Source organism: Aquarana catesbeiana, linkage group LG11, assembly GCF_042186555.1.
Source record: "Aquarana catesbeiana isolate 2022-GZ linkage group LG11, ASM4218655v1, whole genome shotgun sequence".
NCBI lineage: Eukaryota > Metazoa > Chordata > Amphibia > Anura > Ranidae > Aquarana > Aquarana catesbeiana.
The window spans coordinates 172,954,547-172,972,333 of record NC_133334.1 but is presented as its reverse complement, the minus strand read 5'-3'; the positions used below and the strand labels follow the sequence as shown (position 1 = coordinate 172,972,333).

At 42.4% G+C, this 17,787-nt stretch overlaps 1 protein-coding gene across 8 annotated transcripts in view; it reads right to left on the bottom strand.

The window, feature by feature from the left end:
- Positions 1-17,787, bottom strand: part of LTBP3 (latent transforming growth factor beta binding protein 3) — a 1,979,464-nt gene that overhangs the window by 295,379 nt on the left and 1,666,298 nt on the right. For all 8 annotated transcript variants that reach the window (XM_073605046.1, XM_073605047.1, XM_073605043.1 and 5 more), the window contains one exon: positions 15,488-15,643. In XM_073605046.1, the coding sequence (XP_073461147.1) occupies positions 15,488-15,643 (156 nt within the window). The remainder of the gene's footprint in view (positions 1-15,487; positions 15,644-17,787) is intronic.

The following is a 17,787-nucleotide window of genomic DNA, read 5'->3' as shown; positions in this document are numbered from 1 at the left end:
GGAGGTCATGATGTTTTTAAGCCTCAAAAATAGACCGCCTATTTCGGTATCATTACTAGTGACGACAAAGACTCCGTCCATATTAACGGTACGTGAGGTATAGTATGTCGCCACAATTCTGGCATAGGAAGGAAAACCACATTGTTTATTTCAACAGTTACACAGAGACGATATTCCATCAAACGATTTTGTACTTGCACCACCAGCTACATCGTCTACCTAATCACATGCCATTGTGGCAAGCAATATGTAGGCCGTACTATTCGCTCTTTCTCCATAAGAGTAGCGGAGCACATTGCTTTGATTAAGAGTGGCGACACCAAGCACACAGTTCCCCAACATTATAAGTTACATCATAATCGGGTGTTTGTGGGTACACAATTTACAGTGATAGACCGATATGTTCCCCCATGGAGGGGCGGAGCCATGACCAGAGGTGTATCACGATTGGAGACTTTTTGGATCCATGAGCTCCGTACCCTTTTTCCGTTAGGTATCAATGTGGAGTTGGATGTCAACGCTTTCATCAATAGAGCTTGACATCCACCTCTAAAAAACAAACTCTCTCCCTACATTTCCACCCTATTTTGGGGTGATACGATCTGCTTTCTTTTTTGGGGTTCCATGTCTTTTTTTGGGGTTCCATGTTTTGTTTCCGATTTTTTGCTTTTATGCTCATTCACACATATTTTAACTTGGTTTTATGACTCATACATACCTATGCGGCACCTAAGTGTGCATTTTATTTTATTTTATTTTATTTTAGCATAGGAAGAGCCTTACATGTATGCCCACATTATTTTGTACATTTATGTATTGGCCTCTTGTATCTATGCATATGGGCACGTTGCCTTATATACTGTTTCATGGAAGCCCGCTCCACTATCCCCCCCTTTATACTGGCTTTTTATTTATTCTCATTTCTATTTTTATTGATCCTTCAGTGTGTACATCTGGTGCTAGATTCACATTTTTATGATTATATGCCCACCAGTGCACCTGTGTTTAGGCTCCACACCCTCAATATATATCCACATCACCGAGCAGTCTTTGTACTGCCTCCACGTCTGCCTACATTCCCGTAGCACCCCTTCAGTCCTCACTGCGCATGTCATAAGTCCGCTGACAGCGGCATCTCGTTCCAAGTACTGTTTGTACCCTCACTGCGCATGGCCAACCACTATGCGGCGCTCACTGTCCCACCCACGGCCTCTCTTTCCAGCATCTTTCTCCCCACCGCCCTTGGCCAATCACAGTGTCTTTGCGGCGCTCACCGTCCCTCCTACGTCACGTCCTGTAGACATATTGGAGATACTTCCCCTCTCTTTGCACACATACTGCACAACGCACAGCATCGGGAGTTTTCCCGATCCACAATCACTTCGCTGCACGTACTTATTGTGCACCAGTCAAATGTTTTCTGTTATATTCAATTTGGCATATATTTTTGCGTTTCGTTTTTGATCGCTCCCCCACTTCCGGTTCACCTCTCATCCCGAAAGTGAGGCGTGGAACGCATATTTGGAACGCACGCCGGTCGGCCATTTTGGGCCAATACCGGAAGTGCCGTTTTTTCAATGTGGAGCTGTTTTCCATGATCACTGAGGCACCCCCTATATATATGAGTGTGGCTACAGTGGGGGTAACCCCCCCAGATGACGTCTTTTTAGGACGAAACGCGTCGGGTAGGACCCCATTGTAGCCACTTTGTCACAGCGCTGTTTTACATTTTGGACTTATACGTGAGTGTATTTCCCAAATATTTCTTATTAAAAATTTTACATTCGGATTTACACTATGTGGCCCTTCCTTTCTTTTCTCCATATCAATACCATCACCTAATCTATGAATGCTGGTTTGAGGGATCCATCCACGGAACACCCCATCCCTCCCCTAGGACCCACAGAACCATCTATATTCTTGGAACACCTCATACCTTCCAGGACCCGGGTACCAGTTGGAGGAATCTAGCAAGTCGCGACATCACAGACATCTACAGCCACTCACCACCCAAGCCTTATCTGACCCAATTCGGCGTATGCCCTGTCGGGTCCACCACATCTGGTAAGCCTTTTTTTCTTCCGGTGGGAGTGAGCTGATCTGCCTTTTGGGACACTGGATTCAATATGTCTACCTGAGGACTAACTATGGTTACCTTTTAGTTACAACGTCCGTATCAGGACTTTCTACCCATTAATACGTTTTTATTTTTTAGTGATTCCTTTCACTGTATACCTACCAGGCTCCCCGATCTCACCTATCAAATGTACCTATTCCCAATCACCAACTAGCAAATGAGCCCAAATGTGACGTTTTACCCAAATAAAATTGATGTCCTTTTTTTCCCACAAATAGGGCTTTCTTTTGGTGGTATTTGATCACCGCTGCGGTTTTTAATTTTTTGCTCTATAAACAAAAAAAGACCGACAATTGTGAATAAAAAACAATATTTTTTACTTTTTGCTATAATATATATCCAAAAAAATAATAAATTCTTCATCAGTTTAGGCCAATATGTACTCTTCTACATGTTTTTGGTAAAAAAAAGTCGCAATAAGCGTATATCGATTGCTTTGCGCAAAACTTCTTGCGTCTACAAAATAGGGGATAGACTTATGGCATTTTTATTATTTATTTATTTTTTACTAGTAATGGCAGCAATCTGCGATTTGCGGCGGACAGATTGGACACTTGACATTTTTTTGGGACCACTGACATTTATACAGTGATCAGTGCTAAAAATAGCCAGTGATTACTGTATAAATGTCACTGCCAGGGAAGGGGTTAACACTAGGGGGCGATCAAGGGGTTAAGTGTTCCCTAGGGAGGTGTTTCTAACTGTGGGGGCAATGTACTGACTAGAGGAGGAGGGAGATCCCTGTTCCTGATCACTAGGAACAGCAGGTCTCTCTCTACTCCCCTGTCAGAATGGGGATCTGTCTGTTTACATTGACAGATCCCCGTTCTGGCTCTCTCGGGTGGCCTGGCCACGCGCATCAGCTTCGGTGTCATTCTGCGGGCACACGCGCGCGCCCCCTATAGCTTAAAGCGGCTGATGTACAATGACGGTGATTCGCGCAGCCGTGCCAACCTGTCGCAGTACAACTGTAAAAGCAAGTAGTTAAATTATGTGTCCCAAAACAACTACATACGGTGTCTTCTTTGTTCCACCCAATCCTATGTTCCCTTACTCCATCACTCCCCCCTCCCTCCCCCCCACTTAGGGATGAAGGTATTTACTAACATTACCATTTATTGTGTAGGAAGGGGAGCCTGGGAGGCCTACATATGAGACGCTCCCCAGTTCCCATATCAAAAGTGCCCAACCCCCAAATCTCTATTGATTTCAAAATGTATATTTACTGTATCTATGAAAAGTGTCTTATTGTGAAATTTGTCCCGGGACACCTGAATACAGTGCCTCTTTAGCTCAACCCATACCTAAATTTCCCCACCACCTCCTAAAAATTAAAAAAAGGGGGGGAGGAGGAAAGGGTTTGGAAAATATACAAGGCTTTTGGTAAGGTCATCATTTTAATCACGCTTATTCTGCCGAACCAGGACAACCTATCAACAGGATATCCATTCAGATCTTGTTTAAGGTTATTAAGTAAGGGCAAATAATTGTCCTGGTATAGCTCTGTTGCTGACACTGATAAATGTATACCCAGATATTTTAAGCCTCTACACTTCCATATAAAGGGGTGCAGAGATCTAAGATCCCTACACTCCACCTTAGGAACAGAGATGTTCAATATTTCGGTTTTCTCTATATTCACCTGTAAGTTTTCTCCATACCTTTCCAATTCTGCTAAAACATTTGGGAGCATCTGTAGGGGATTAGATACATAGAACATAATGTCGTCCGCAAATGCCAACACTTTATGTTCCTGTCCAGCTATCTCCAGGCCCTCGATTTCTTGATTTGCCCGAATGGTTTCTAACAAAGGTTCTAATAATAATACAAACAGTAGAGGGGAAAGAGGGCAGACCTTGTGTGTACCATTAAATAATGTGAAGGGTTCTGAACACGTCCCATTCACCAGGACTTGGGCAGTAGGGTTGGTGTATAGAGCTTCTATACACCTATGCATATGTTGCAAGCATATACTCCCAGTCCAATCTATCAAAGGCCTTTTTGGCATCAATTGATAAAAAAGTACAGGTTTTTTTCCTTTTCTAGCCCCATGCATTAGAGGGAATGCATGGGGCTTCCCTACCAGGGACAAATCCCACTTGATCTTTCTCTATCCAGTTAGACATAAAGGGTTTCAGCCTCTCAGCCAAAATCCTAGCATAGATTTTAATATCTTCATCAATTAATGATATCGGTCTAAAGCTGGAACATAGTGATGTATCTTTCCCCTCTTTTACCAGAAGTGATATAAAGGCCCCCAATGCCTCCTTACATATTTCTATACCTCCCCCGATAGCATTCATGTATGTCTGAAAATAAGGGGTTAAACAACAAATACATTTTTTTAAGTATAAGGATGTAAATCCATCTGGGCCTGGGCTTTTACCCGCCCCCATATTCTTGATTGCCTGTTGAATTGCTTCTTTAGATATCTCCCTATCCAATTCAACGGCACCCTCTTCTGATATTGTTGGAAGTTTTGCCTTCTGTAGATATTGTTCTATTTTATTACATCTAAGTTGAATATCCTCAATATTCTGAGCCCCATTCACTCTATATTGAAGTTGGTAGTATTCCTGAAAAACTTTAGTCACATCCCTTGAAGAATGTTTCATTTCCCTTTTCTTATCTTTCATTTCTGCTATATAATTTACCTTACTTCTGGGTTTAATTAATCCTGCCAACATTTTCTCAGGTCTATTACCCATTTCATAGTTCCTTTTAGCCGTTTTATTAAATACTTGTTTAGTCTCCATAAGGTCCCTTAATGCCTCCTATTTTTCTGTTATTTTAACCATCACTTGGTCAGCATTTTCTTCCTTATGTAGCTGTTCCCATGCTCTGGATTTCCTGTAATAGGAAGTTCTTTCGAACATGCCAGATTTTCTTCCTTTTGGCCCTTTCTGCTATTAGTCTTCCTCTCATAAAAACTTAATGGGTTTCCCAGAGGACAGATGGGGCAATATTTTCTGTATTATTTTCCTTAAAAAATAAAGTCAAATCGTTCTCTAACTCCTTCACTGTATTATAATCATATAGAAGAGACTCCTCCAATCTCCACAACCTCTGCCTAGCCAGTAGGTCCTTCAACTCCAGGATCACCGCAACCTGGGGCATGATCAGAGGGAGTTTACGACTTTATTTCTGTTTTTACTAGTCATTCCAGAAGTTGATGATCTATAAATACATAATCAATTCTTGAGTATGAGGAATGTGCTGGGGAATAGTAAGTAAAATCTTTTTCCTTAGGATGCAAAATTCTCCACGTGTCAACTAACAGTTGTAGATGCAACTTCTTTTTTATTTTCATAAGATGATTACCTTCTGATCATAGGGAGAGTGGTTGGGTATCTAAAGTTGGGTCAAAACTATATTAAAGTCCCCCACTTCTATCAATTTCTACTCTCTAAAACCTTCCAGTTTGTTAGTAACCCTCTTCAGAAAAAGGGAGGGGCGGGCATTTGGGCAATAAATATTGGCCAGTGTGCAGTCCATATTACCTACAGAACCTTTGACAAATAAGTATCGACCTTCAGGATCTGACATACAAGCTTTTAATCTAAATGGCGAATTCCTATCAAGTCCGATTGCAATCCCCTTAGATCTTTTTTTAGAGGAATAACCATGGAACCAAGTTGGAAAGACTTTTGAACCCAAACTAATTTTAGATGACCATTTTGTATGGGTTTCTTGTAGGAATATTATATAAGCCAAAAGACCTTTTAATTCATGGGATATCTGATATCTTTTACTGGGCAGTTTAAGCCTCTAATGTTATAGGATATTATTTTCAAGGAGGCCATTTTTCAAAAGAAATCTTATTTCTAATAACATAGGAGTAGACTTCTACCTGAACTCTAGGAGTATGCCCATTTACTATCAGATACAAAACCACAAAAACCCAAACATACAACCCGTGGCAAAAATTATGGAATCACCAGTCCCTGAGGATGTTCCTTCAGTTGTTTATTGTTGTAGAAAAAAAGCAGATCACAGACATGGCCAAAAACTAAAGGTATTTCAAATGGCAACTTTCTGGCTTTAAGAAACACTAAAAGAAATCAAGAAAAATAATTGTGGTGGCCAGAAACAGTTAGATTTATAGAACAAGCACAGGGAATAAATTATGGAATAACTCAACTCTGAGGAAAAAATTATGGAATCATGAAAAACAAACAAACAAAATAACACTCCAACACATCACTAGTACTTTGTTGCACCACCTCTGGCTTTTATAACTGCTTGCAGTCACTGAGGCATTGACTTAATGAGTGATAAACAGTACTCTTCATCAATCTGGCTACAGCCTTCTCTGATTGCTGTTGCCAAATCATCTTTGCAGGTTGGAGCCTTGTCATGGACCATTTTCTTTAACTTCCACCACAGATTTTCAATTGGATTGAGATCCGGACTGTTTGCAGGCCATGACATTGACCTTATGTGTCTTTCTTCAAGGAATTTTTTCACAGTTTTGGCTCTATGGCAAGATGCATTATCATCTTGATAAATGATTTCATCATCCCCAAACATCCTTTCAATAGATGGGATAAGAAAAGTGTCCAAAATTTCAATGTAAACCTGTGCATTTATTGAAGATTTAATGACAGCCATCTCCCCAGTGCCTTTACCTGACATACAACCCCATATCATAATTGACTGTGGAAATTTGCATGTTTTCTTCAGACAGTCGTCTGCATAAATCTCATTGGAACGGCACCAAAAAAAAGTTTCAGCATCATCACCTTGCCCAATGCAGATTCAAGATTCATCACTGAATATGACTTTCATCCAATCATCCACAGTCCACTATTGCCTTTCCTTAGCCCATTGTAACCTTGTATTTTGTGTTTAGGTGTTAGAGATGGCTTTCTTTTAGCTTTTCTGTATGTAAATCCCATTTCCTTTAGATGGTTTCTTACAGTTCGGTCACAGATGTTGACAGTTTCCTCTCATTTTTTCCTCATTTTTGTTGTACATTTTCTGTTTTCAAGGCATATTGCTTTAAGTTTTCTGTCTTGACGCTTTGATGTCTTCCTTGGTCTACCAGTATGCTTGCCTTTAACCACCTTCCCATGTTGTTTGTATTTGGTCCATGTTTTAGACACAGCCGACTGTGAACAACCAACATCTTGTGCAACACTGCGTGATGATTTACCCTCTTTACCTACATACTAACAAGCAGATTTAATCTGATGCAGGTGTTAGTGTTTGTAATGAAAATTTACAGGCTGATTCCATATTTTTTTCCTCAGAATTGAGTGATTCCATAATTTATTCCCTGTGCTTGTTCTATAAATATAACTGTTACTGGCCACCACTTTTTTCTTGATTTCTTTTAGTGTTTCTTAAAGCCAGAAAGTTGCCATTTGAAATGCCTTTAGTTTTTGGCCATGTCTGTGATCTGCTTTTTTTCTACAACAATAAACAACTGAAGGAACATCCTTAGGGACTGGTGATTCCATAATTTTGCCAGGAGTTGTATACCCCCAAAATTAACATTGCACATCAATGTTGGGTCCAGCCCGGCTGCCGCCTATACAGATGAACTGCCGGACAGGACTTCCCTTGGGGTTTTTTATATGCCGACGTTGACCATCCATCCTCACCCCTGAATCTTTTGAGGTGGTTCCACAGGGTCAGGTGGGCATAGCCCCTCCACTGTGTTATCCCCCCCCCCCCGAGCATTCCTAATTCTAACCCAACTCCTCTTCCATCTCTTCTGACAAAAACCTCTCCACAATCTTATCCCTGTGTAGATCAAAGTCCTAAATTCTAAACTTTATACTATATTCCATGATCTGATCTTCCCCAGTTCTCCAGCTGAATGTTTTAAAAACCTAGTTCGCTACAAAACTCCTTCAAGTCTTCCGGGAACCGCAATGTTGTGGAGATGCCCTGGTTGTCAGCGGTTAGGCAGGCTGTAAAGCCCCACCTATAGGCAATGTCCTTCACATTTAACTGGCTAGTTAAAGGTTTTAATGCCTTCCTATGGGCTAGTATCTCAGATGATAGATCTGTAAAGATAAGAAACGTAGCTCCATTGAAGCCAATATGTGCAGATCTTCTCATGGCTTGTGAAACCTGTTCCCTTTCATAATGGTGAAATCTTGCTATTACGTCCCTTGGGAAGTCCATCGAACGTTTGTTTAATCTCGAAATTCTATGAACTCTTTCAAACCTGATACGGGTTGTTGATTCTCTTTTAAATATTTTATTGAAGTAAATAAGTGATACTGTGCTAAGTGAATATAGAGTAAATTAAATTATGTAAGTGACACGGATGATCTGTGACCGACAGGAGCTCTCACAACAATATACACTTCATAACAAAAATTAAATTCAAAAACGTGTAGGGCTGTCAAACCATGACCTTAATGATCAAAGTGCAAGAAAACATCTAATATAATGCAATAAAGATAAAAAATGTCAAAAATGGAAAAAAAAATATTATTAATAATAGTCCAAATGTCCCAATTCCACATCCATAAAGTGAACTCAAAATGTGTGCTGCTCCAATGTTCAATTGGTGAAGACACCCAGTGCTCCCCACAGGATAGACAGGGTAAGCATATCTGCCAGATTTTTAGACCCTTCAGGGTCTATCTGCGCATTAGTGAGCTTTCACCCCTCACTATGGGCTCAACCGCATCCACTACTCAGCCTGCTTAATTGGATTCCACAGGTGTATATTCCACAGTTATCATCAGTTAAGGAAACTCCAGAGTCCGGTCACACATTCAGCATATGAAAGAGGAAGATAAACTCATTGCGCAACATTCCTTTAAAAGCACACAGGAGTTGTGTGCAAAAAAAAGCACACATTTGTTTGTCCAGCACCCTCCAGAAATCCAAGTAGAGAGAGAGTATCACTGCTCCAGGTGGGTCAGATCAAAGTAAAGGGCATCTCCTTCAGTCTAGAAGTCCAGGTGTTGGCAATGCTGTAGCAGTTAGACATCAAAGAAATCCTGGACAACCGCACTCCAAAAATATTTGCCTTTATTCAATAAAGTGTCATCCAAAATACAGGTCACAGCAGTGACTAAGCACTCTGTGTAGTGTGAAACGCGTAAGATTTGTTCCACTCTGCTGTGACCTGTATTTTGGATGACACTGTATTGAATAAAGGCAAATATTTTTGGAGTGCGGCTGTCCAGGATTTCTTTGATGTCTAACTGTCCAGCACCCTCCACGAGTATTTGGACGTCACCGCTGCTCCGTGCCTAGCCTGACATACGTTTCGTCCAATGGGACTTCTTCTGTGAGGCAGTAAGGGCCCCTTACTGCCTCACAGAAGAAGTCCCATTGGATGAAATGTACGTCAGGCTAGGCACGGAGATGGCATATCCTCTGGCATCCTTAGATAGTATTGCTTTCTCTTGTAGGTGGCATTTATGGTGAAGGGAAAGCACCAGAGCTATGGTATCTACTTCTCCCTGAGCAGGTCCAGAATGGGGTGCAAGGCTCGCCTGTTTTGCAGTGTGATAGGCAAGAGGTCCTGGAATAAGGTGATGGTGTGGTAATTAAAGTGAATGTAATCATTCCACATGGCTTTGCTCAAAAAAATCTTTTCCTTGAGTGGGAAACTTTGCAAGCAGCATACAATGTCTCTTGAAGGACAAGGTTTTATGTTAAATGTGAATTACGCTATGTCCCCGGCAGGACTGAGGGTCGTGGAAAGTGGTTCATTTTTTTGATGCACCTGCTGCAGCTGTCGCTTTTTTGGAAAGTGAGTGAAAATAAGCAGTCTGTACGACATTAGCAGTGGCGGCCCGTGCATTAAGGGCACATGGGCGCCACCCCTTTTCTCCAGCCACCCCCTCTATGGATAGATTCATGGCCGCCATTGCCACCCCCATTCAGGAGTCTGGCCCCTTTTCGGACGCCGGGCGCCTGAATTCCAGTGGCTAGGGTTTTTTTTCTGAAGCACCTGATTAGAGCCATAGGCTCTAGAAGGCTTAAAAAAAGATGGATTTGGAGCGCAGAGCATTGTGCTCACAGTCCATCCAGATGTGTTAGAAAAGCCAATGAATATTGGCTTATCTAACACTGGATCGCCTCTCAGCCAATCAGGAAGTGCAGGTATGTTACTCAGTTCCCGATTGGCTGAAAGCTTAGGCCATCCTATTGGATGCCTAGGAGAAGGGGAGGAGAGGCACGGCAGAAGCCGCCATGATCTCAGAGCAAGACGCTATCCTACTGCAGCCTGTCAGTCCCTGCCCGATGTTCCCTGCCGATCATGTAAGTGCCGGTGGATCAGAAAACATCGGGGGTGAGGTATCGGGGGGGCGGTGAGGTGCCGCGGGGGCTTGTTTGCTACCCCTCCAAACAAAAAACCAGCCGCCACTGAATTTTAGTAGAAACTAAGCACAAGGAATAACCGTATTACACCATATTACATGGTTTAGTTTTTTTTATATATTATCATTTTTTTTTATATAGGAACGACAGAATAGAGCTATAGGTTAAGGATGTAACTGTTTAGAGAGTCACAAGTGTTTTGGCACTGACACGTTATTTTTAGTAGGAAAAAATCCTTATATTTACACAAGTAGATTATGAGGCCACTCTCAATGCCCCCTGAAATGTTTTGGTTGGGGGGAGGGTTTTTTCCCCTTTTTTTGGGGGGGGGGGGGGTTAAATATAGACACAATTATCAATGTGAAGAAAACAGTTGGAAGGGAAGGGATTGGATTTCATGCAGGAAGACACAGGGGGAAAATAAATTAATGTTTAAATAAATAAATTAAGTGGTGTCTGCTCTTGAAATGTGAGGGATCTGGGAGATCCAGTTAAAAAACTGCCATGTTTAAGACTGCTTCCTCTCTCAAGGTATCTGTGCTTTGTCTGCAGGAAACACACCTACCGTATTTATCGGCGTATAACACGAATCGGCGTATAACACGCACCCCAAGTTTAGGAGGGAATTTTAAGGAAAATAAACTTTTAGGAGGGAAGTTTAAGGGAAAAAAACTTACATTTAAATGCCCATCATTGCAGCTTTCTCAGTGCAGCCTTGCCCCAGTGCAGCCATGTCAGTGCAGCCTTGTCAGTGCAGCCTTGTCAGTGCAGCCTTCCCCAGTGTCCATTGCAGCCTTATCCCAGTGCAGCCTTGCCCCAGTGCAGCCTTGCCCCAGTGCAGCCTTGCAGCTCGCAGTTTGAAAATGGCGCCGCTCCCCTGTGATCCTGTGATCCCCTGCGATCCTGAGCTTCAAAATCGCCGACCGCGACTTGAAAATGGCGCCCCCGGCGCCGAAATACACAGAGCCGGTCCTCAGCTCTTCTCGGCGGCTCTCGTTCCCTTTCGGCTCCACTCGTAGTCCCACCCGGGATGGGCGTGACTGCGAGAGGAGCTATCCGAACCTAGCCGAGTACACTCGGCTAGGTCCGGGCGTTGCTCGAGTGAAGTCGAAAGTGGCCGAGAAGAGCCGAGGACCGGCTCTGTGTATTTCGGCGCCGGCGGCGCCATTTTCAAATCGCGGTCGGCGATTTTGAAGCTCAGGATCGCAGGGGATCGGTGTATAACACGCACCCGCGATTTTCCCCTGATTTTTAAGAAAAAAGTGCGTGTTATACACCGATAAATACGGTAATTAAGGTAACAGTAACAGGGTTGAAACATAGGAGATCCCTTTGTCAGTATGACTCAGTGTACACATCTTATTCATGGGGTGTGAGTATTTTAATACATAAGTCGGTGCCGTTTTCCTGCAGATGGGTTAAGATCGAAAGTGGAGGACGGTACATATTTTTATATTGCATATTAGCAGGTAATCCCTTTATACTGATTGATTTATATGTTCCCCCTACCCTCTCAAGATGGAGGTAATTGAATATGTATTGAAATTTGTGGCAGATAAGCCAAGAGTTCCAGTCTTGGTGATGGGAGACTTCAACATGATGCGGAATGTGCAGGTAGATCTGGGAAGGAGGGTTATACTCTATTTTATAGAATACTGACAGAAGGAGGGCTGAGGGATATTTGGAGGGAGAGGCATCCAGTAGAATAAAGCTCTTAATGTGACTCTGCCATTCATTCCTCACTTTCTAGAATAGACCTGGTGTTGGGGAATGAAGGTCTCCTACACTGTATAAGGGACATAAAGTATATGGCAAGGGGACTGTCGAGCAACTCCTCATTAGTCCTGACAATGGGGCTAGGGGGGAGTCAACAACAAACGGAATGGAAGGTGAACCCCTATTGGTTGTAGAAGATAGGGTCAGAGGAGCATATGATAGATAATCGGGGAAAGTTCTTAGGGGATAACATGGCATCAGCATCGCAGGGAAAGGTATGGGACACGCTTAAGGCCTATTTGAGGGAATTTATAATCCAACAAATCTTTAAAATAAAAAAAATCCATGAAGGATTGGGAACTGTCAGTTATGGAACGAGTGGCAAAAAAATCTATATACAGGACCTATCCCAAGATAATTGAGCTAGATGGACGGAGATGCAGCAGATTTTTCTTTTCTTTCAATTAAACATATTTTATCATTGTTAAGCTTTATATATAATGCACTAAACCACAGCTTAAAATGGTAGTAAACCCAAAACCAAAAATGTTATCCAGTATATAGCAGTTTACCAATCATTATATGTGGTGGCTGCATTAGTTTTCTTTTTTTTAGACCTTTTCCCTCTGTTTTCACCTTGTAACCTTACCAGTAACACACCTTCTGTATTAGGGTGTCTACCAGCGGCTGCTGGGGTGCTCAGTATTTTGGGGGGAATGGCAAACAAACCTCCCCCCTCACTCGCACCGCCCCCACCAATCAAAGTTGCAACACTTCCACCACGCCTCTCCTCTCTTGGCCCACCACCTTCTATACATAGAAATCCCCATCAGACATGTCTCCCCCCATTAGTACGATGTGTGCTCCAATCACAGATGCTCCTACCTCCACCAATCCGATGCCTGGAGAAGTCCCAGCACACCCTGCTCCGCCGCCACGGCACACCACTGCCGAGCTTGCCCCCTTTGTTCTTGCTCTGCTCATAGCTGTCCTTGTCTCCCCGCAGGGTCTGCTCTAAGACTCCTGGCCAATCTGGTCTCAGAAGCTGCTTCCTGATTGGCTGGGAGAAGAAACAGGAAGACAATAGTAAATATGAATTCACTATTGTCACGAGACTCTGGTCCGGCCGCACCTAGAGTATGCTGTCCAGTTCTGGGCACCAGTCCTCAGGAAGGATGTACTGGAAATGGAGCAAGTACAAAGAAGAGCAACAAAGCTAATAAAGGGTCTAGAGCAGGGGTCTCAAACTGGTGGCCCTCCAGCTGTTGCAAAACTACAAGTCCCATCATGCCTCTGCCTGTGGGAGTCAACTGTCAGCCTAGCAAAGCTTCATGGAACTTGTAGTTTCACAACAGCTGGAGGGCCGCCTGTTTGAGACCCCTGGTCTAGAGGATATTAGTTATGAGGAAAGGTTGCGAGCACTGAACTTATTCTCTCTGGAGAAGAGAGACGCTTGAGAGGGGATATGATTTCAATATACAAATGCCATACTGGTGACCCCACAATAGGGAAAAAACTTTTTCGCAGAAGGGAGTTTAAGAAGACTCGTGGCCACTCATTAAAATTATAAGAAAAGAGGTTTAACCTTAAACTACATAAAGGGTTCTTTACTGTAAAAGCGGCCAGGATGTGGAATTTGAGAAAATAGTGAGGGCTCTGCGCTTAGGATACAACTATGGTTGCAGCCTCCTCTAATAGACTCCCACAAGGGGCTATAGTAAAAAACGTAAAACAAAAAGGATTAGTGGCGCTACCAATGGCCAAAAAGTAGTTCCTCAAACCCTCTGTGTATAACGGTGAATAAGTGTATAGTGCAGCAGTCGAAAGATGCTTCACTGGTTAAACCTCAAGTATTTAAATGACATAAACCATCATATAATGTGTGTGACATATAGTGAACTGATTATGTGCAGAAAACAGCAATATGAAGTAACATCTAACTTCACAGCTACAGTATATGAAATAAAATGGGGTAAACCTAATAGCCCCAAAAAATTTTAACTGTGAAGTGGCACCAAAAAAACATCACAAAGGAAGGTATATATATATAGAAAATCCTTAAATTATGCAAACACAATGCTAGTGATCAAAAATCGATAACGAATAAATTATAAAATATGTGACTAATAGTTCATGTGTGCACATCAAAAAAGTATAAATAGTCCAATCAAAAAAAATGTATAAATAGTCCAATCAAAAAAATGTATAAATAGTCCAATCAAAAAAATGTGCGATCTTGCTGCAACAGATGCAGGGAATTCCCAAGTGATAGAGTGCTCAAATAATCAGGTGACTCTTGTGCTCCCCCTTGAGGGTCCCCATTCACCAGCTATTACCCCTGCACGTCCGGTTATCCATATATGCCAATTACCCCTGCAGGGGTAATCCAATGCGTCTGGCGCCCTGCAAGTAGCTTAGGGGCCAGGCGCATGAATTAGGGGGGCTGTGCCCCTTATGGACGGCCGCCCCTGGTGTCTACACTCTGAATGAAGGAGCAACAGTGGCACCTTTAGACAGACACATTGGCAGTCTGGGGAGATGGTAGTGTTAGATGGACTAGCAGATTTAGATATACTAACAAACTGAAGATAAATTACAGCTAACACTTTATAAGCAATTACAACAAACAGTTTTGTTCCTTTTGGGATAATGGTTTTACATAAATAAATAAAAGCTGATCGTTGTAAGCCCCCCTGTCAGTGTTAAATGGTTTCTCTAATCCCTCAACTGCTACATCTGCAAAACAGCTTGTTCTGTTGAAAAACAACAGACTTACTGGCCAGATCACCAGGTGAAAATAAAGGAAAGGAAGCCTAAAAAATAAAAACAAATGCAGCCCCCACATCCTATAACTAGTAAGCTGCAGCTACAATATAATAAATGTTTGCTTTTGGGTTTAATATCACTGTAAACAGTTCCTGTCTCTGAGAAGTGCTATTATATTTTAACCTCTGTAATATTCCTGACAGAATGTATTATAATAATTTCAGATAATTTTAATGGTGCGTGCTTCTGTTTCATCATGTGGTGGGAGCTGTTGTGTGTGTAAAGAGTTAATTTCAGCGTTAACTATACCCTAGTGACAACTCTCAATCTGCTGGCGCTTAGATTATTGTTGTGCAAGCTGTTAAATCTCTGTGCAGGGTGAGGTTGAAAGTGCTATTGTCTCATACTGGTGACAGTGGCCGGTTTGTGACCTGGTTTTTGGCTAATATTGGTGGTGGAGGCTAGGATCTGACATTGCTGTTATCACATGAGGTATGTGGTTTAAACATATTAAAAAATAAATTATGGTTTACATGAACTTATAGAAATATTTAATTAGCTTCTGCTTACCATGCCTAGGCGGACAGGAGAGACAAATAGGTCCCCATCCCTGCCCTTGTCCACAGCAGCATTCATTCAGTGATACTCGGTGAGCACTAATTGGATGCGTGCAGATCCCATCTGTGCCTTTCATCCTCCAGCAGGTATCCAGTGCTTCTGTGCGATCTGTAAAGTATTTCAGTTAAAAGATTTTGAAATATGTTGTATTTTGAAATAGTATGCTGTACCTTAGCTGGTAAGTCATTGATAGATCAATAAAGCACACAATATAAACCTGAAGTTTTTTAATTACCCGTAGTAAGACCCCCACAATGGGACCTGCTGAATAGAAGATGATAATGACTTCTCCTTATTTGTACAGAGGCTGCCAGAACACCAAACCACTGCGCCTGGGGGCCGGATGCGGCCCTTTGTTTGCTGTTCTCTGGCCCTCGGGGCACTATTTCATACACTGACACCAATGAAGGGCACAATTCCTCCCAATGACACCAATGGTGGGGCACGGTTTCTTCCAGTCACATCAAAAATGGGACCCAATGATGCCAATGATGAGGCACAATTTCTCCCAATGATGCTGGGACATATTGGGGTTAATTTACTAAAGGCAAATCCACTTTGCACTATAAGTGCATTTGGAAGTGAAATCGCTTTAGATCTGAGGGGAAGATCTGAAATGAGGGGAAGTTCTGCTGATTTTATCATACAATCATGTGCATGCAAAAATGTTTTTTATTTTCCTTGCATGTCCCCCTCAGATCTACAGTGACTGCACTTCCAAGTGCAATTGCAGTGCACTTGTACTGCAAAGTGGATTTGCCTTTAGTAAATAACCCCCATTGTTTTTCTCCTGATGGCCACAGTCCGGTCCCCCCAAAGTCTGAAGGACAGTAAACTGAGTTTTTGTTTAGAAAGTTTGGAGACCCCTGGTCCAGGGGAATGTCTTTATGGTTTATTGCTAAAACTTGAACAATGGGAGAGGGTGCAGGATTTGGGATAATCCAGGCTGTACATTTCAATAGGAGGACACTCTCCACTGTGCTACACTGCTAGAGGCAGGGACCCCATGAAAGAACTATATGGCTCTGATATCCCAGTAGTAGGGATGAGCCGAACACCCCCACTGTTCGGTTCGCACCAGAACTTGCGAACAGGCAAAAAATTTGTTCGAACACACGAACACCGTTAAAGTCTATGGGACACAAACATAAATAATCAAAAGTGCTAATTTTAAAGGCTTATATGCGAGTTATTGTCATAAAAAGTGTTTGGGGACCTGGGTCCTGCCCCAGGGGACAAGGATAAATGCAAAAAAAAGATTTAAAAACTGGACATCCTCGACAATCAACACTGTTACCGGCCCATTTCTAAAACTCTCATTCAGAACTTTACTCATGAATGCTATAGTGTAATCTTTAAAGCTTATCAACTAGGCACTATCAATTTGAACACTTGGAATTATTTGAATGTTAAGGATCCGAAGGTACCCACTTTCTACTCTCTCCCAAAAGTGCATAAGTCTTTACAACATCTCCCTGGACGACCGATTGTATCGGGCTGTTCCAGCTTAACCGAAAATGCTAGTGCCTTGGTAGACAAATACTTAAATCCACATGTTACGTCTTTATTTTCTTATGTTCAAGATACCATTGATTTACTTAGAATCATAGATGGTAAACAACTCCCCCCTCACACTTGGTTGGTAGCCCTGGATGTGGAAAGCTTATACAACTGCATTCCACATACTAAAGGTTTGGATGTTATCCGTGAACAATTAAATGAACGTGGACCCTCGTCCAGTTCATACAGACAGTTTGTTTTTCAATTTTTAGAGTTTATACTAACAAGAAATGTATTCATGTTCGGTTCCTCCCACTACCTCCAGGTGCAGGGTGTGGCTATGGGGACCAAGTGCGCGCCCTCATATGCCAACCTGTACCTGGGGGGGTGGGAGAGGAATCTTTTTTCTTATGACCATTTATCTGAACTATTGAAACATGTCATCGCCTGGCACAGGTATATTGATGACATTTTAATATTCTGGTCTGGAACTCAGGATGAATTTACACAACTGATTGACCAACTTGCCATCAACGATTACAACCTTACTTTCACCATGGAATGCAGTCAGTCAAGGATTAGTTTCTTGGACCTGCAGATCCATGTTAACTGTGACGGAACTCTTCATACGTCCTTGTACCGCAAGCCCTCTGCGGGCAACACACTTTTACACGCCACCAGTGCACACCCCCCACCTCTTTTAGACAGTATTCCTTACAGTCAATTTCTCAGAGAAATTGCACCTTCGATCA